At 42.7% G+C, this 18,065-nt stretch overlaps 1 protein-coding gene across 1 annotated transcript; it reads left to right on the top strand.

Annotated features, from left to right (window-relative positions):
• The first annotated feature begins 1,463 nt into the window (after nt 1–1,463).
• On the top strand, nt 1,464–17,172 carry LOC115103978 (semaphorin-7A-like). Its single transcript, XM_029625076.2, has 14 exons — nt 1,464–1,695; nt 4,065–4,204; nt 4,743–4,805; nt 5,273–5,368; nt 5,597–5,702; nt 6,361–6,468; nt 6,975–7,114; nt 7,475–7,659; nt 8,209–8,317; nt 8,584–8,785; nt 9,517–9,632; nt 9,803–9,975; nt 10,213–10,268; nt 12,473–17,172. The coding sequence occupies exons 1-14, from the start codon at nt 1,617–1,619 to the stop codon at nt 12,817–12,819; spliced, it is 1,920 nt and encodes a 639-aa protein (XP_029480936.1). The 5' UTR covers nt 1,464–1,616; the 3' UTR covers nt 12,820–17,172.
• The last annotated feature ends 893 nt before the right edge of the window (nt 17,173–18,065 follow it).

Below are 18,065 nucleotides of genomic sequence, written 5' to 3' on the forward strand. Positions count from 1 at the left end.
TATCTGTTTTAATGCAACTATTTCCTCTCATGGAATGGAATCCAAAGGTTTTACTGTAGCGTCATAAGCCAATGCTCCCTATGGGAAGAAAATCCAAGGGCATTATTTACTTGTGCTGTCAGGTGCAATGTTCACTGATATTAAAGACTGCGAGGACAGAAAATCAATGTTTTTGTAGGTATAAATCTATTTAGGTTTACAACAGCCTGCCAGAGAAATATATACTCTCAAGTAGGTCTCATGGTTTACAGTACAGGTCTACAGTATTATTGCACCTCTACACAGATATGTCCACAAGAGAAAGAACTTGTTAGGTGTGTCTGTTTTAACATGGTTAACACATTTAATGAACCCACAGTGCGGTTTTTTCTTTACCTATAATTGATTGAATTGGGGCCCTTGTGTCTGAATTCCAGGTGCTAAAATAACCATGACGCTTTGTGTTCCCCTTATCTGGCCTGATGCTGGCCACTGAGTGGTGCTAAAACCCCATGATTAAAGATTCTCAAGTCTCATCCATTACACTTACCAAACATATTTTAATTTGTATTAATTATACAAAGATGCTGGGTCAACGTTTCTATGGAAATCATTTTGTGGAACTCCTACTGATTGGATTTTATAAGAAGGGAAATAAATGTAGTTATAGGTGACAATGACTAATTCATCTAGGCGATGTGTAGAAGTATGGCATATGTTGCAGATACAGTAGCCTATATCTAAACAATAGATTCCAAATTATCTCTGTATTATGTAACTATCGTATTTGACTAAAAGTGTGTAAATATCTATTACTCCGGAGTTGCTGTGAGCGCTCTTCGTTAGTGTCTCAGATGGTAGCCACCGTGAAAGACACTGACACTACCATTAAGATGAAACCATCCATTAAGCCATTTTTCCTGCCATGGGCATTGATGCATCTTCTGACATTCAAGTCAATTAACCCTCCTTGGATGCGCACACAGCAGAACTGCTTTGCTGATGCATCGCTTTCTGGGCGTACAAGTGACTATTGACAGGTATTGATTGGGCAACATTACAATAACCCATCTCTACCATTATTGGCTTCTTGATGTGGACCTAAAACGTGTTAACACTACTGCCCGATTAAAACAAAATGGCTGTGTTTAGCAAAAAAACAAACATATTCAGGCTGGAACATGTTTTCCAGTTGCTCACGTTAGGTCTAAGAACATAAGAAAACATAGCCTGCACATTACAGGGGTATATTGTACATGTACGTGATTGAATAGGATTAGTCCTTCAACACACTGCTGCGAGCATAAAGAGCAACAGGTATCAAATTACGCGTTTATGGTGGATTTACTCTGAAAGTGACCATGGTGCGCTTCCATACATCACGAAAGCCTACATTTCTTTTTCGCGCCCCATTCCTCACACCCACCGTTCTTTTTGTTTTTGAGGTGGAGCCTGATACCCCGATTCTTCAGTGGACTGTCGGCAAGACGGGTTGCATGATTGAGGCCAATAGTCAGTCGCATAGATCAATACATTATACCAATACGAAAGCTGATTGCCTATTGTGGAAATAATAAAGTGAGAACTCATTCTATTATTAAATCCTTGGAAATCGGGCACATTGAGGACGTGGAATTATGAATTATATCATATTGGCGACCGTTTTTTCCATGGTTTTCGCTGAAAAGTCACCTCGGCTGAAATTCATTGTAAAAGGTATGTGTTAATTTAGCTATTTACGTTAAGGGTGGTCAGATACGCCCCAGTCTGTGTATTAGGCTATATGCGAGGGTCTTGTTTTTTCCTCCATGGAAATAGTTAGATTAACAATGAACACTAGACTGTAGTCTACTTGAAAATAAAAGTAGTGGATCACTTTCCTCATCGCGCGTTTAAACATGCATGACGTCATGCATGATTCAAGGTAGACAATAATGTAAAATGTTCCTCAAAACAAGCTATACCGACAAAAAATAGAAAGTGAGCCTTATAATGATACTAGGCTATATTAAATTGATAGAATGTTTGGCATTGTGCCAATGAGAATGGATCTCAGAGAAACGCAAAAAATGTGATGAGAAAGAAAACACTTTGGACTTGGTATAATTGTATAATTTAAATAGCCGATTTGTCACATTATTTATGTGTCCCAGTTCTCAACTAAATTAAATGAAATACGCCATTTGTATTAGATTACATGGAAGAAAGTAAACACTGTGTATTAGATTAAATGGAAGAAATGAAGCACGGTGTATTAGATTATATTAATTAAGCTTCATGTGGGCTAATTTAGGCCCATTGGCCTATTCCATTGTAATGAAATGGAAGGGACAGAAGTGTTGTTTCGAACAGGTTTATGGCAGCGGGAACGGTAGAATTATTCAGAACCAATTGTGTTTTACAAGAAACTAGCTTAATTAAGATAGCCTATTATTACTATTTAGGTGTTCATTATTCGAGTAGCCTTTTCCTATACAATAGTGACCCACTCCTACGAAGACATCTAATCTTGAATTCAGAGCGCACCTCAGCATGCCAATGCAGAGGCTGTGTGTTAAAGGCCCAGTGCAGTCAAACGTGTTTTTCCTGTGTTTTACATATATTTCCACAATATGATGTTGGAATAATACTGTGAAATTGTAAAAAGGTTTATAATGCCCCTTTAGTGTAAGACCTGTTTAAAAAAGGCCGCATTAAATTTCTGCCTGTTTTGGTGGGATGGAATTTTAGCCTGCCTGGCTAATTCGGCTGCATTATACCTTTAAGTGTTTTGAAGGTTTTGTACGTTTTTTGCGTTTCGGTCACTGATAACTCATGTGTGAGGTTCAACCTAGGGCAGTGGGTAGACGTTTGTCAGTTGTCATGGAAACGCAGTCCTGGTGCTGTTTACCAATCAGACAGCTGTTATTTGTGATCAATGTCCGGATATTTCTTCTGCTCTGCACCTCATTCCCTCTTCAAGACAGAATATAAGGCTAAATGATCCGTGCTAATTGAAAAGAGTGCTCTGGAGCTCTGGGTGTAATATCATTACGTTTACTCAAAGACACAATGTCAGTGAACGTATTACAAAACCACTACATTACAGTTAAAACCCATCCTTATGGTGAATACTTTGGTCGCGCTGCAGAACTGCAATGCAGGTGCACGAGCTGACGCGTTGATGGTACTGCAGTAGCTGAGGCTTGTTGAGGATAGAGCAGCAGCATTAGCTCCAGGACCTCATTAACACACGCGAACACACACACACACAGCCCAATGAACATTTATGGGAATTCCGCGCAGCAAACTAACAGGGCTATCAAGTTAAGATGCACCGACGCTATAGTCATTACAGGTGTAAAGGACTGTATTCCTCTTGGCAGATCAGCATACAAATACAGACAACAACGTGGACTATTTGTTTGACATATCAATCAAACGTATGTTATACAATAGGCCTACCAACCCTATAAAGGGATGTCATATTAACGACATTCAGTCCTAGTGTACCCGATAGAGACAGAGACATGTCAAAACAGAAAGATAAAATCGATGAAGGCATTACGGTCTTCTCACCGTGGAGGTTTAAATGAGTGGTGACCGAAGCCTAGTTCAGCACCTTGGACAGCGCCATTTGCCGCTCTTTTTTTGTCGGCCAATTGTGAAACTAGTGGTCTACTTTCCTGAACCGTCGAGAACATCAGTCTGCCACTGAATTGGTAGACACACTAGTGTCGGATTTGCATGTGCCTGTAGGAATAGGAGTCCCGAGGGTAAATTGTCCTTAACCATGGAAACCAATTCAATTTCAGTACAGACTCTTTCTCTCTCTCTGAACTGTACAGCTTCAGCCTCATATCATGTAAAACTAAAATGACTTGGGTCAAAAGAAAGACTACTGGATTTTTTTTGACCATTACATGACCACACCACAGAGCTCAATTAATACATTCTGGTTAAATCAAATTAATTAACTGAAAATAATGGGCAATTACATGTTTAATTGACTCAACTTGAAACCCCCAAGACACTGATATACTGGTATATCATATAAGGACATTGTAGCAACACCTTCTCCTAACCTACTTTGATATGGCCCACAGAGCCAGCCAGGTATCACTTCTCCAAACCGGAGAACTACATGTCAGTGTACCACCAGGAGGGCACCAACGTGCTGTACGTGGGGGGCCAGACAGTGATCTACGTGCTGACGTTCACTGACAGGGGGGTCCGCGACCTGCAGGTGAGTTGCTGGTAACCAACGAGATGAACAGAGATACTCGGTGGTGGTGACACAGTAACCCAGTGAAGGCACAGGAGACTAGCTTAAAGAGGAGGCAGCAGCTGTCGACCTAGTTCAACAGCCTCCGTCGCATGAGATGGGTCATACATACATTTATAGAGCAGATCTCATCTCTGTCCAATCGGAAGGAAGTGATTATATAGTGTGGACTTATGAGGTCAACATACAATAAAGATAATACACTGAGCTAATAATGTCAACGTTGACTCGACGAACATGAGCAGAAGGTAGCCTATCATTTGTCTTTTGTGACTATTCTGATTGTCTGTGCCCTATAGTTACGCATAGTTGATCAAATATTAGCGACAGTAAAGTAATCCTCCATTTGTTAGTTTATAGCACAGGACCAGACTTTTGTCATTTTCAATCAGCACTGAATTTGATTGCAGTTGTTTGTATATTTGAAAAGGCCTAATATTTGCATACGAGTTATGGATAAATTGTATGACATATTGGAATGTATCTTATATTATTACAGATCCCTGTGGTAACTGATGAAAGCGCAAAGGCAGCTTGCATCGCCAAATCAGACCCACCAAAGGTAGGTGGTCACCATCAACATCATCCTCATCATTATCCTCCTAATTGATCGTTGTCATCATTATCATCATCATTACAATGAGGTAAGTTTGTTGCTACTGTATGATTATGAATAAAACAGACACATAACATCAACGTGATATCATCCCCAGTAGAAACTGTCTCAAAGGTTAAAGGTTGGGACAGGGGAGCGGTACAATGCTGTATTTGGTATTCAGGCACAAACTCCATCTGGAAGTTTCTCTTGAGATAACAGTCCAGCTCCTGTACCTTCTGAATAAGTGATGCAATGCATATGAAGTTATGCAGACAATGCATTCCCTCAGTACTGCAGAGGTAATTCTTGCGCTATCTGCCAAATTAGGGAAAATGGATCAGTTCCAATATTCTCTTCTCTCTCTCTCTCTCTCTCTCTCTCTCTCTCTCTCTCCCTCCCTCCCTCCCCCCACCCCTCTCTCTCTGCTACAGTTGGAGTGCGACAATTTCATCACAGTCATCCAGAAAGTCAAAGACACTTTTGTGGTATGCGGGACAAATGCAGGAACCCCCAAATGCTGGCTGCTGGTAAGATGACATGATGATGAATAGGATAGCTATTGTCTTCAACATGTGTTTAGTGTTCTCACAACAGTCACACTTTCATCTTACTTAACTCCTGTATCACTTTTATAAAAGTTGTTAATAGTGTTCAATAAAGTACTTTAACTTGTATCTCTATTTGTACTGTATTCAAGGTGGTAAGAGCATTCAGGATATGGCTTGTGAGGCTGTGATGTCATTTCCTCTCCATAGGTAAATGACACTGTGTTGACTGACGCCCCCACCAATGGACAGATGGCACCAGCCTCTGACATCTCCCCTCCCTACCCCTCCCAGAGGTCCGTCAGTTTGTCTGCAGGTACGATGCGAGGACAGACAGACACTCCATCCAAACATCCATAGAAACTCTGCTATTGGCACAATACTAAACCCATCCCTCAGTCCTATTTCTACATGCTTGTTAACTCCTCTCTGTGGATCTGAAAGGATAGGATAAGTATCAGCATTTTGGTGGAGAGCTCCATCCAGCCATTATGTTCATAATTATACAGACCAATCAGATCCTCAACATTGGCTTTGGTATGGAATAGGAGATCTGTTTGAAATGGTACCATAGTACTACAGATGGTTCACGACATGTAGCGAAGCTGTAACTCACTGTATTATCGAAATCATGGCAAGGTTACTTTGTATAGCAGGTTCTGTGATATCGCAGACCAGGCTGGACTGGAGTGATGAACCAATGAGCCATTTGCTAGAGTGGTGCAGCATTCTGATAATGTTCGGTTCTCATTGAACCATTAATGTCATGATTCCAAATGACCTCCCTTATTGCTATGGAGACAGTGCCCTAAGTGGGGTAATTGTAATACGGTTATGGGAGGATGTTGGTTGATGCAGTCAGCTGTCTTCTGTTGATTTCTTTTCTTTCTCTCCCTCTACCTTCTGTTTGTCTCTCTCCCTCTCTCCTCTTTATCTCTATCTCTCTATCTTTACCCCCCCTCTCTCGCTCTTAGATGGGAATCTATACTCTGCTCTGTCAGCAGTGGGGCGTCACCCTGGCTCTATCCGCCGGACCTACGGCACTCAGAAGCTTCTGAAGACTGAGACCAAGTGGCTGCAGAGTGAGTGGGATGAGAGCAACATGGGACTATATTGGTGTAGGAGAGCTGCATGAGGCACTGGAGTGGATGAGCATGGAAATAGCAACTCTATATGATCTTCTATCTTGTAACTGTAACACGCTGCATGCAGAAATGTAATCCCTATGAATTCTTCCATTTTAAAGATCATAAGTTAAATTCACAATTGTGATAAAACATTGTATGACTCCCTGTATGATGAACTGGAAGTCTTTATTAGTCTACAAAGCTTCCAAGCAAACCCTTTTATCACAATGTATTTTTTAAATACACCTTTTCTCTGTAGACACTAGATGGCCCTGCTAGAATGAAATGCATTAGGAGTTTGAAAAGGACCCAAATAGTTACAACCAGTGACTGAGTTGGCCTGGTGCTCACTGGCCTCAAATGTTTTATTGCCTGATTGAGTATTAGCGCTTATAGAATTGTGGCACCTATTTCAGTCCACTTCAAGCACTGGTAGAAGCCCTTTCTCTCTCCTGTTGCAGGCCCCCAGTTTGGTGGAGCAGCAGTAATACCAGCCTCTCAGAAACACAAGGAGGAGATCTACTTCTTCTTCAGTGAGATTAATAAGACGGCCATGGTGGATGAGGAGCCCTACAGGTCGCGCATCGGCCGAATCTGCATGGTAACCATAACAACATCACCGTATATCAGCTGTATTACTACGCTATTGCATATTAAAGCTGAGCTCCGCGAAAGTAGAAACTGTACCACTGGTCACCCCAGGCACATTAGTTATTGTTATTGTTGTTGTTTTTTAAACAGAGGAGATGAGCATCCAGCCTCGTGGTACAAATAACACGTATTACATACTCCAATGTTCTATCGCATGTGCAATGATGTCAGAGGGGGAAAAAACTGGGTTTGTTGTTTGAAGTAACATCTGTGTTGTTGTAATATCGCGAACGAACCTGGCAGTTTCACCGCTAAGGGTTCCAGCTTTAATGTTATGGTGTACTGTTGTATACTGTGTGTCCGTCTCCAGGTGGACGAGGGGGGCATAAAGAACCTGCTGGCGGACTCGTGGACTACCTTCCTGAAGGCCAGGGTGATATGTGGTGCGGGTAGCTCCCCCCAGCAGTACAACAACATCAGACAGGCCTTTGTGCTGTCTGAAGTGGCCCAGGAGAAGAGGACCGGGGTCATGTACGGCCTGTTTGCCAACGCCTGGTGAGTAGACACCTTACACCTTCAACACCCTTCATCCCATATGGCTGCTTAAGACTGTGTCATGCTTAGAATGCAGGAGAGGAATGAGCTGCACAAACAACATAATCAGAGGAAAGGAGGATTATGCACAGCACATCCAAATGGGGCACAGGAGCTGGATAGACATGTACAGCAATGAAAACTTGGGAGCAGCAACAGGTTTCAGTGAGGAAAATAAATGATTGTATTTGAAAGGGGGATACCTAGTCAGTTGTACAACTGAATGCATTCAACTGAATTGTATCTTCCGCATTTAACCCAACCCCTCTGAATCAGAAGTGGGCTCTGCTCTGTGGAGGCGGTCAATTACTTTTGAGCTTGAATGCTTTTGTTAGCATATTTGAGCAGCCTTAAATCTTTTAAGTCCATTTAGGGAGTCATAGTAATATGATTCTACTCCGCTATCAGTCAGTGATTGAGTTGCTAACAACATTCCGATTCACATTACGTTTGAATAAAGTAAGTAGAAGGAAGGAAGGCTTTTAAGTGTTGTATTGTTTGGTTGACCAGGGACACAACAGTGATATGTGCTTACTCCATCGAGGACATTGACCAGGCCTTCGCCACGTCCAAACTGAAGGGCTACAGCAGTCCTCTGATTGGACATCGCCCTGGCACAGTAAGACACCCACTGAATCAGTTAAATTAACTTTATTTTAATTCATGTTTTGTAGTGCCAATCAAAGTCATTTTGCAAAGGCCAATTGCATAAGCTCACGCATGTGAGTCCACAATTTTGGGGAAGTGGAAGACTTGTGTTTCTATTTTGGAACAGTTGCAGATGACAGACACTGGTTGTGAAATTATTGTGCAAGGCAAAGCCACAGCCAAAGTCCGTCTCCCTTCCTGATTACATCACTTTCATTACATCACTTCTTGTCCCAGTGTGCCTTCAAGAACTCCACGGCAGCCCACAACCCTAAGATCCTGGGGGTGATCAGGGACCACCCGGAGATCGAGGACGTGATTCGTCCGGTCGGGGGTGCTCCGCTGAACCTGCCCACCGACGATCACTTCACACACACTGTCGCTGCCATGGTGCTGGCAGTCAACGACGAGCACTATACTGTGCTGTACCTGGGAACAGGTGTGTGTGTGTGTGTGTGTTTTTAGCTGTCAAACTGTATCTCATGTACAGATGTTTGGTGTAACCTATTTAAAAGTGATGTTTTAGAAGACGTAGTCTCCTTGACAAAGTAAATAAAAAAAGTTGTTTGCTCAACACAGGCATGAGTTGGGGCTTATTATAAGAGTGCATTTTTTTGGCATGAATCTCAGATAAATTGACTGAATTTTAAAAAACTAAGTAGCTACAGCCTAATGGACTGATAAAGAAGTCAGTCGCTACCACAGGGAAAGTAGTGATAGAGCTGTGAACAGAGCCATGGGTCTCCGAGGTGGCCTAATAAGAAATTAGAGCAGTTAAGTCTTCTGTGGGAAGTAATCGCCTCTCAATGTGGGGAGGAGATAAGAGAGGACAAGCTGTAGGACAGGCCTGCTCCTCTCCGTTAGTCACCCACTGATGAATTGACCAGTAGAGGAAAAAGGCAGCATGTGCTATTATAAACCTGGGGCCATATACAATCAAAAATAGTCACTGGGTTTCCGGGATACATAAAAAACAATAGGGCTCGACCATGGTGTCTCTCTCTCCTCTGATAATATTCTCTCTCTCTTTCTGGTGATAGAACAGGGCTCGACCATGGTGTCTCTCTCTCCTCTGATAATATTCTCTCTCTCTTTCTGGTGATAGAACAGGGCTCGACCATGGTGTCTCTCTCTCCTCTGATAATATTCCCTCTCTCTTTCTGTTGATAGAACAGGGGAAAGTGCTCAAGGTTCTGCACACTATCGAGGATGCCTTTATCATATCCCAGTACTCCCTCTTCCACAATGAGGGTCCTGTTCTAAGCATGGCCATCGACTCTAGGAAGGTACTGTGAGACCATCGCCGAACACTCCTTAGCAGCTAGCACTAATATCCGTAGATGAATTTGTTTACGATGTAGCTGCAGTCCAATCCTTTTAAACAATGCACTTCTAGTGATAGCCACTGTATGTCTCTTCCTGTCTCTCGTGTATTGCTCCCTGCCTTCTCCCCCAGGGCCACCTTTATGTGGGCACGGCAATGGAGGTCCAGCGCATACCATTGGCTGACTGCGGTCGCTATGGAGACAGTTGCCGGGAGTGCATTCTGTCTCGGGATCCCTATTGTGGTTGGGACGCAGCCAGGAGGAGGTGCACACCCATCCCAGCTGGATACAACATCAGCACTGGGTATGAGATGTGATGATGTCACTCCTGGAATACAATTCAGATACCTATGGAAAACATGCAGTGTATCAAAAAATGACAGTCAATACCAGCCATAACTTATCATTTCTCACAGAGTGTCAAGGTTCCAACTACTATTCTAGGTTTTATGTTAATTGTTTAAATTACATCAAATGTTTGATCGTTCAAAATGGTACATGCTAATTTGATGTTCCTTCAATAATTTGTTTCATACTGTAGGGCACTCACTCAGAGTCTGGACCACTCCAATGCCTCTATCTGTGGTGAAGCTGCTGGTGAGTGCCACTCCGCCTCCTCTCTGACTCTCTGTATCTTCATTAACTGAAATATGGGACTTTTTTCCAGAGCTTAACTCAGAAGATGATATCATATAATTGAGCGGAGGCTCAAACCCATTGGGTGGTTTAATATCAAAGTTTGCCCTCACTTCAAAGCCCAATAGCTTCAGCCATATTAACCTCTAATAATCCAAACAAATTCTCCCCGCTGATGGGACATGTACTGTCTTTGTTATCAAGCTCTTTTTCCCATTACTTCTCTTGGTCACAGTCTCAGTGCAGCTGTCATGTATATCCGTTCACTGTTTCCTTTCTTCCACTCCTGGAACACTGAGATTTAATCCTAGGGAGTAGAGGATGAAAGGTGATGCAATATCATCTATAACGATATTCTATTTGAATCTGTTATTTTAGCTGATATTTTCCAGAGAAAGTAAGTTTCAGGCCACAGAATAAAATAGAACACTATTTAATGCATCTCTGTGTCAGTTTGTACACGTTAGTCTGGTTTTAGGGTTTACTGGGCTTTGAGTCACAATTGTCCTAGTAACTGAGAGCAACGTTATCATTTACAACAACCTGTATATTTTTTCACAAATAAACTCAGCAAAAAAAGAAACGTCCTCTCACTGTCAACTGCGTTTATGTTCAGCAAACTTAAAGTGTAAATATTTGTATGAACATAAAAAGTTTCAACAACTGAGACATAAACTGCACAAGTTCCACAGACATGTGACTAACAGAAGTGGAATAATGTCTCCCTGAACAAAGGGGGGTCAAAATCTAAAGTAACAGTCAGTGTCTGATGTGGCTGCTGTGAGATGTTACCCCACTCTTCCACCAAGGCACCTGAAAGTTCCCTGACATTTCTAGGTGGAATGGCCCTAGCCCTCACCCTCCGATCCAACAGGTCCCAGACATGCTCAATGAGATTGAGATCCAGACTCTTCGCTGGCCATGGCAGGACACTGACATTCCTGTCTTGCAGGAAATCACGCACAGAACGAGCAGTATGGCTGGTGGCATTGTCATGCTGGAGGGTCATGTCAGGATGAGCCTGCAGGAAGGGTACCACATGAGGGAGGAGGATGTCTTCCCTGTAACGCACAGCGTTGAGGTTGCCTGCAATGACAACAAGCTCAGTCCAATGATGCTGTGACACACGGACCCAGACCATGACGGACCCTCCACCTCCAAATCGATCCCGCTCCAGAGTACAGGCCTCGGTGTAACGCTCATTCCTTCAACGATAAACACAAATCCAACCATCACCCCTGGTGAGACAAAACCACAACTTGTCAGTGAAGAGCACTTTTTGCCAGTCCTGTCTGGTCAAGCGACGGTGGGTTTGTGCCCATAGGCGACGTTGTTGCCGGTGATGTCAGGTGTGGACCTGCCTTTACAACAGGCCTACAAGCCTCAATCCAGCCTCTTTCAGCCTATTGCGGACAGTCTGAGCACTGATGGAGGGATTGTGCATTCCTGGTGTAACTCGGGCAGTTGTTGTTGCCATCCTGTACCTGTCCCGCAGGTGTGATGTTCGGATGTACCGATCCTGTGCAGGTGTTGTTACACGTGGTCTGCCACTGCGAGGACGATCAGCTGTCCGACCTGTCTCCCTGTAGCTCTGTCTTAGGCGTCTCACTGTACGGACTTTGTAATTTATTACCCTGGCCACATCTGCAATCCTCATGCCTTGCAGCATGCCCAAGGCACGTTCACGCAGATGAGCAGGGACCCTGGGCATCTTTCTTTTGGTGTTTTTCAGAGTCAGTAGAAAGGCCTCTTTGGTGTCCTAAGTTTTCATAACTGTGACCTTAATTGCCTACCGTCTGTAAGCTGTTAGTGTCTTAACGACCGTTCCACAGGTGCATGTTCATCAATTATTTATGGTTAATTGAACAAGCATGGGAAACAGAGTTTAAACCCTTTACAACAGGGTCCTGAAAAAGGGATGTTTCTTTTTTGCTGAGTTGATGAGTGTGGCCTCTCACCCACACATTTCTCACATAATGAAGTAGTCCTACCAATCCTGTCCTGCCATTCCCATTTTGAACTCACCTATGATTGTTACCGTAGATACGTAAACAATCCATAGGTATGAAACCATAGGCTACTCTCTAGTCTAGGCAGCCCATAAGTAAGTATTTCATTTGGGTGAGATCAATGTTAACCAGGCTGTGCCCTCTGAACCCCCACAGCACTGAAGACCCATAGGACAAACCCCAAACAGGTGGTGATTGACTCGGACGGCCCCGTCAACCTCCCCTGCCCCGTGCACTCCTTTCACGCCACCTACCGCTGGGAGAAGGACAACTGTATCCAGCACTACCCCTGCTTCATCATTGGAGACTCCTGTGTGCTGGAACCCACCCCTGGCCTGCCCCTTAAGCAGGGGGTGTTCCGCTGCATGGCCACGGAGAACGGCTACAAGGTGGAGGTGGTCTCCTACAGGCTGGTGATCAACAGTGGGCCTCTGCCTGCCTCCCTGGCCTCCACCCTGGGGCCCTCCCTCCTTCTTGCTGCAGCCACCCTCTGGCTCCTGTAACCATTGCAAATGCTAAAGCTAACCCCTTAGCCTCTAAGGCCCTCTCTCTGACAGACAGGAGAGGAGGGACCACCATACCCAGGTTAGGTTCGCAGAGCATTGATATTAATGGTTGGGTAATGCGATCAGTGTTGCCCGCAGAGACTGTTTTCAGAAAAAGTGTTTTTAAATTAATTTTCCTTTGTTCAGAAAATGCCTGAAATAAACCAAGCCATTTATTTTTAAATAATATATGGGCCTACCATACTAACTAATACTGTACTGTTTAAACAAAAAAATACCTAAAACAAACTCAAAATACATAACATTTAAACTTAATTAATACATTAACATCAATATGGGTTTTATGGAAAGACAAACTATATTACCATGTCTTATTCTTAATTTTAAATACAGATTCAAACCACAAGATATGCTTTGCGAACCTTGCCTGTCCACCCAAGAGATGACATCTCATGAGTTGTGTTAAATACAATACCAAGCCAATTTCTCTTTATGGTTTCTCAACTTATTTTGAAACTTGATTGTGCTACTTTGTGAATATTTGAAGCTTGAATACTGCTCTAACATCTAAACATCCTGTTGAATGTCATAAGTATAGGCTAGTATTTAGAAAATGTCTGGTATTGAGTTTTAAAAAAAGCCTTAACAATTCTGGGACATACCCCCTAAGCACAATTTGCTGTGAAAGCATAACTGCTCAATTGTGTTGACTTGAATCTGTGAATGAGGTGGCCAAGTCTTACTTTGATGCTGGGAGGAAGTGTCATCATTTTGACAAGAAGTCATCTTTTTGACAGGAAGTAGGTAGAAGAGTGTGAGCTAGTCCTCGAACATCACTGTGTCTCGGCAAGTCCTCTGCAGTAAAAGGCAGTTTTTGCATAATTTTAATGGACAGTATCAGACATTCATATTATGCTACTTCATTTTCAATAAACGTAAGTTCAGTAAACATCATTCAGTGGCAGGTGAGGCCAAATTAGAATTGAGTAGATGACATGTAGAGTTAGTTGCATTTTGTAGTTTGCTAAATATGAGAAAAAGCTTGTGATTATATGAGTACTGTGTGTTAAGTATTTTATTGCTCCGCAAATGCTGATTTCCACCATTGCTGCCTATGAAAGTTATTCTTGACGGTTCAAGGTTTTATACTGTACGGAAGTCATGAGAGGACATATGAATAAAATAAAGTAAATCCTTGTTATGTCGAGATAACAAACATTTTGCCGAGGTCACAAGATGAACTCTACAAATAGGAGTAGACGCATTGATGATAGATTGACAGCATGGCTGAGGCGGTAGAGCCCACAGTGGATCAGCGCATATGTTTTGATCGATTGCTACACTAAGGGATGGTACATTTCATGCTAACATATCAGTCATTATCAGTTTATAAATTAGAATGTTAGCCAGCTAAATGTCCCTTACCTTGAACAAAGAGCTCTTGGGGCATCTAAGCCGTCATGGGGCGTTTGAGTCTTGAACGATGCCTGACAGGCTTGGCCTGTCTCTGAGGCTGTATGCCACCCCCAAGACCACAGGTAATCGCATGCAAGCAACAATGCAGCTAACCTGGCTAGTCTTGTGAGTGCGCAAGCTATCTAGCTAGTTAGCTAGGTAGTCTTACTAGCTAGCTAGCTAGCTAGCTCGTTATATATGCTGGTTGTTAGCTTGCATAACTGATATGTGTATAATTGTAAGGGGCACTTCATGTTTTATGGATAATATTACAATTTACAGAGTGGGTGAGCACAATTCCTGACAGGCTAATAAGATGACATTTTATCCTCAGACATTGATCAGATTCAATTGCAGCCTCAGAGGCTGATAAATCAGGATTCCACCTTGTAGGTTGTTTCATAGGTAATGCTCCTTGCATGCAGATTAGCAGTCAGTGCATTGTGTATATGATCAAGACTGGGTGCGCTCTATTCCTGGCAGGCTGATTCGATTCAGTAGCAGCCTCAGAGGCTGATAAATCAGGATTCTGACTAGTAGGCTGTCTGCAAGGAGCCTTACATATGAAACAGCCTACAAGGCAGCACCCTGATTTATGAGTCTCTACGGCTTCTATTGAATCTGATCAGCTTGCCAGAAATAGAGCTCACTCACTTTGGATTATAGGCATCAGCCTCTACAGCGCTGACAGCTAATCTGCCTGCAAAGAGATTTACCTATGAAGTAACCTACAAGGTGGAATCCTGATTTATCAGCCTCTGAGGCTGAAATTTAATCTGATCAGCTTGTCAGAAATGCAGCTCACCCACTGCAAATGTAAATATTATTCACAATAAATGAAGTGTCCCTTATAATTTATACACATATCAGTTATGCAAGCTAACCACCAGCATAGATAACAAGCTAGCTTGCTAGCTAGAAAGCTCACAAGGAGAGCCAAGTTAGCTGTGTTGTTTCTTGCATATGATTTAATATGGTCTTGGGGGTGGAGGACACCCTGGGAGACGGTGTCGCCTGTCAGGCATCGTTCCGTGCTTACATGCCCCACTTTGCGATCAACACAGCCACAGGGCTCCTTGATGAAGTGGTTATCGGGCATCTGAAGAAATGAATGGGTGATAAGTTGTACTTTTGATTGTCTTGTGATCTCGACAAAACAACTTTTGTTATGAGATAAATATGTCTTGATCCCGACATAACGAGATAACTATTTTTTAAATTCATATGTCCTCTCTGGATTTCCGTAATACTGTGGATGTACAATGATGTTACTCATTGACTGCTTTAACTAACCTATTCTCAATGGGAAAATCCAGTGCACAATACACAAAGGGGTTATTTTCATACTTGTATCTGTATGCTGTAACAAAAGGCTTGACATCATTTGATAGGATCATTTTGTGAAGTAGAACACTTTGAGCAGCCACCATACTCTGGGGAGAAAGACTGAAATTGATTGACATTTCTGGAAGATATGGAACAAAATTCCTCTTTAAGCAATAGATGTTTTTTATTTTAGCACCTGACCTCACGTAACAATAGTGTATGCTTTATTGGAGGCAGAGAATGTTTGCTGGGAGGGAGTGGTTTACTCAAAGCAAATGTTGAATGTAACATATTAATATGAACGTAGTTGCAACAAAATGCAGGTCTATTGTCCCCATGTATTGATTGTTTTATCTCAGTGCTGAAGCACCACCTTATAACCACTACTGTGTTTTGAACTGTGCCACTGAGCTTTGTGGCGAATTTTGAAATGGCAAAAAAACAGTCGCCTGAAAATATTGGTCGAAAACAGTCGACATAATGCTGTTCTTAGAACAGTTTTAGCCATAGTTCTGCAGGTCCCATCTTTCTCTCTGGGGGGTGGCTGTAAGTTTGTTGTCTCGAGGTCTCGGAAGGATCTGCTTGCTGCATTGCACTGATGCGGGTTATTGACTGTGCCAAACATAAGCTGTGTTGAGCCGCCTCATCCGCCGCCTGCCGCTTCTCACTCACTTAGCACTTTGAGTAATTGGTTTCCCAAATCTCTTTCTCAAACACACACACATTCTTATATATGTCACAAATACACACAGGCATGTAGGTGCGCGCACACACACACACCTCTTGTTTACCAATCACCCACCTCAATCTCATTCTCTTTACTCCAGTATTTACTGTTGCTTATCTGTTTCATTGTATTTTGAGCATGAAGCTGGTGTGTCTCTGAAAACAGTGAACAGAAGCCACTCACTCATACGCTAGCCAACACTAATTAGGCAACTGAACCTGTATCGCTCACTGCAGAGACATACAAGCTCTTTTACCAAGACAGATGGCCTAGTGTCAGTGGGTATTGTTAAAAACGGTCAATGAATCGTGGCTGTGCAGAGTTGATTGTATTTGGCCTTTCATGGATTTCCAAGGGGCAGCAGTGATATGGGAGTTTGTTTTCTCTGGAGCACTTTATTTAATGACCACCTTCCTAGCCGGGAGTCCCTGCTTTGACGTGGACATAAACAGTGGATATATCGCATGCGAGTGATTATCATTATCCTCGAAAGATTTAAACTGGTTTGTTGTGTTCAATTACCCGTTAGATAAATAATGCCAGCAGAGAAATTGAGTGAAGTGAATTGTATTGTCTTTAAATCCTTTCTCTGGTGCTTTGGACGGTGTTGATTGCATTCTGTGTCTTAGTACATTTGTATTGGGAATCAGCTTACCAAACTCGATTGAAGAGGAGATTGTATTGGTATCATGCTCGTTAATGCCTCACCATAACCATTTGTTTTAAGGACAGATGTCTGTCTATATGAAGTGTTAATACATGTCCATGTAACACATCTGTATCTCCAGATGTTTCCCTTTACTGAACATGTACAGTGAAAATCAATAAAGTAATCAACTACAGTATTTGATTTTTTATTAACTTTTATTTTTTCCAGGGTAGCCCAATTTTTTTTTTCACACACTGGAAGAAAATGGTCTTTCTTTCATTTGCTTGTGTGTCTAAAGAGAGAGAGCGAAAAGATGGGGAGAGGGAGGGATGTGGACAAGCGTATCAAAAGAGGAGAGGGAGAGAGAGCGAGAAGATGGGGAGAGGGAGGGATGTGGACAAGCATATCAAAAGAGGAGAGGGAGAGAGAGCGAGAAAATGGGGAGAGGGAGGGATGTGGACAAGCGTATCAAAAGAGGATAGGGAGAGAGAGCGAGAAGATGGGGTGAGGGAGGGATGTGGACAAGCGTATCAAAAGAGGAGAGAGAGCGAGAACATGGGGAGAGGGAGGGATGTGGACAAGCATATCAAAAGAGGAGAGGGAGAGAGAGCGAGAAGATGGGGAGAGGGAGGGATGTGGACAAGCGTATCAAAAGAGGAGAGGGAGAGAGAGCGAGAAGATAGGGAGAGGGAGGGATGTGGACAAGCATATCAAAAGAGAGGGAGAGAGAGCGATACATACGTAACTGTATAATACATGGGCAATGAGCATGGCACCGTTTGCGGCACAGTGGAAAGTTGGATTACTTTAAATTGTAGCAGATTGTGTTAGATTCATGCTGGAGAACCACAAAATGGTTGAGTTCTACATTGAGTAAATTATGTTAAATGTTGCACCATCTACTGGTGTAGAATTGTATGACAGTTCAGTGTCAATGCAGCACACGTGATCTTCACAAGAGTAAACTAAAATAAAAACATCACTTAAACCATGAAACAGACAGGTGAACCCTATTTATGCTGGTGATGAACCCTATTTATACTGGTGAATGCCTATTCAAGGGCATACTCCATTGTCAGAGAAGTG

Source organism: Oncorhynchus nerka, linkage group LG3, assembly GCF_034236695.1.
Source record: "Oncorhynchus nerka isolate Pitt River linkage group LG3, Oner_Uvic_2.0, whole genome shotgun sequence".
Classification (NCBI taxonomy): domain Eukaryota; kingdom Metazoa; phylum Chordata; class Actinopteri; order Salmoniformes; family Salmonidae; genus Oncorhynchus; species Oncorhynchus nerka.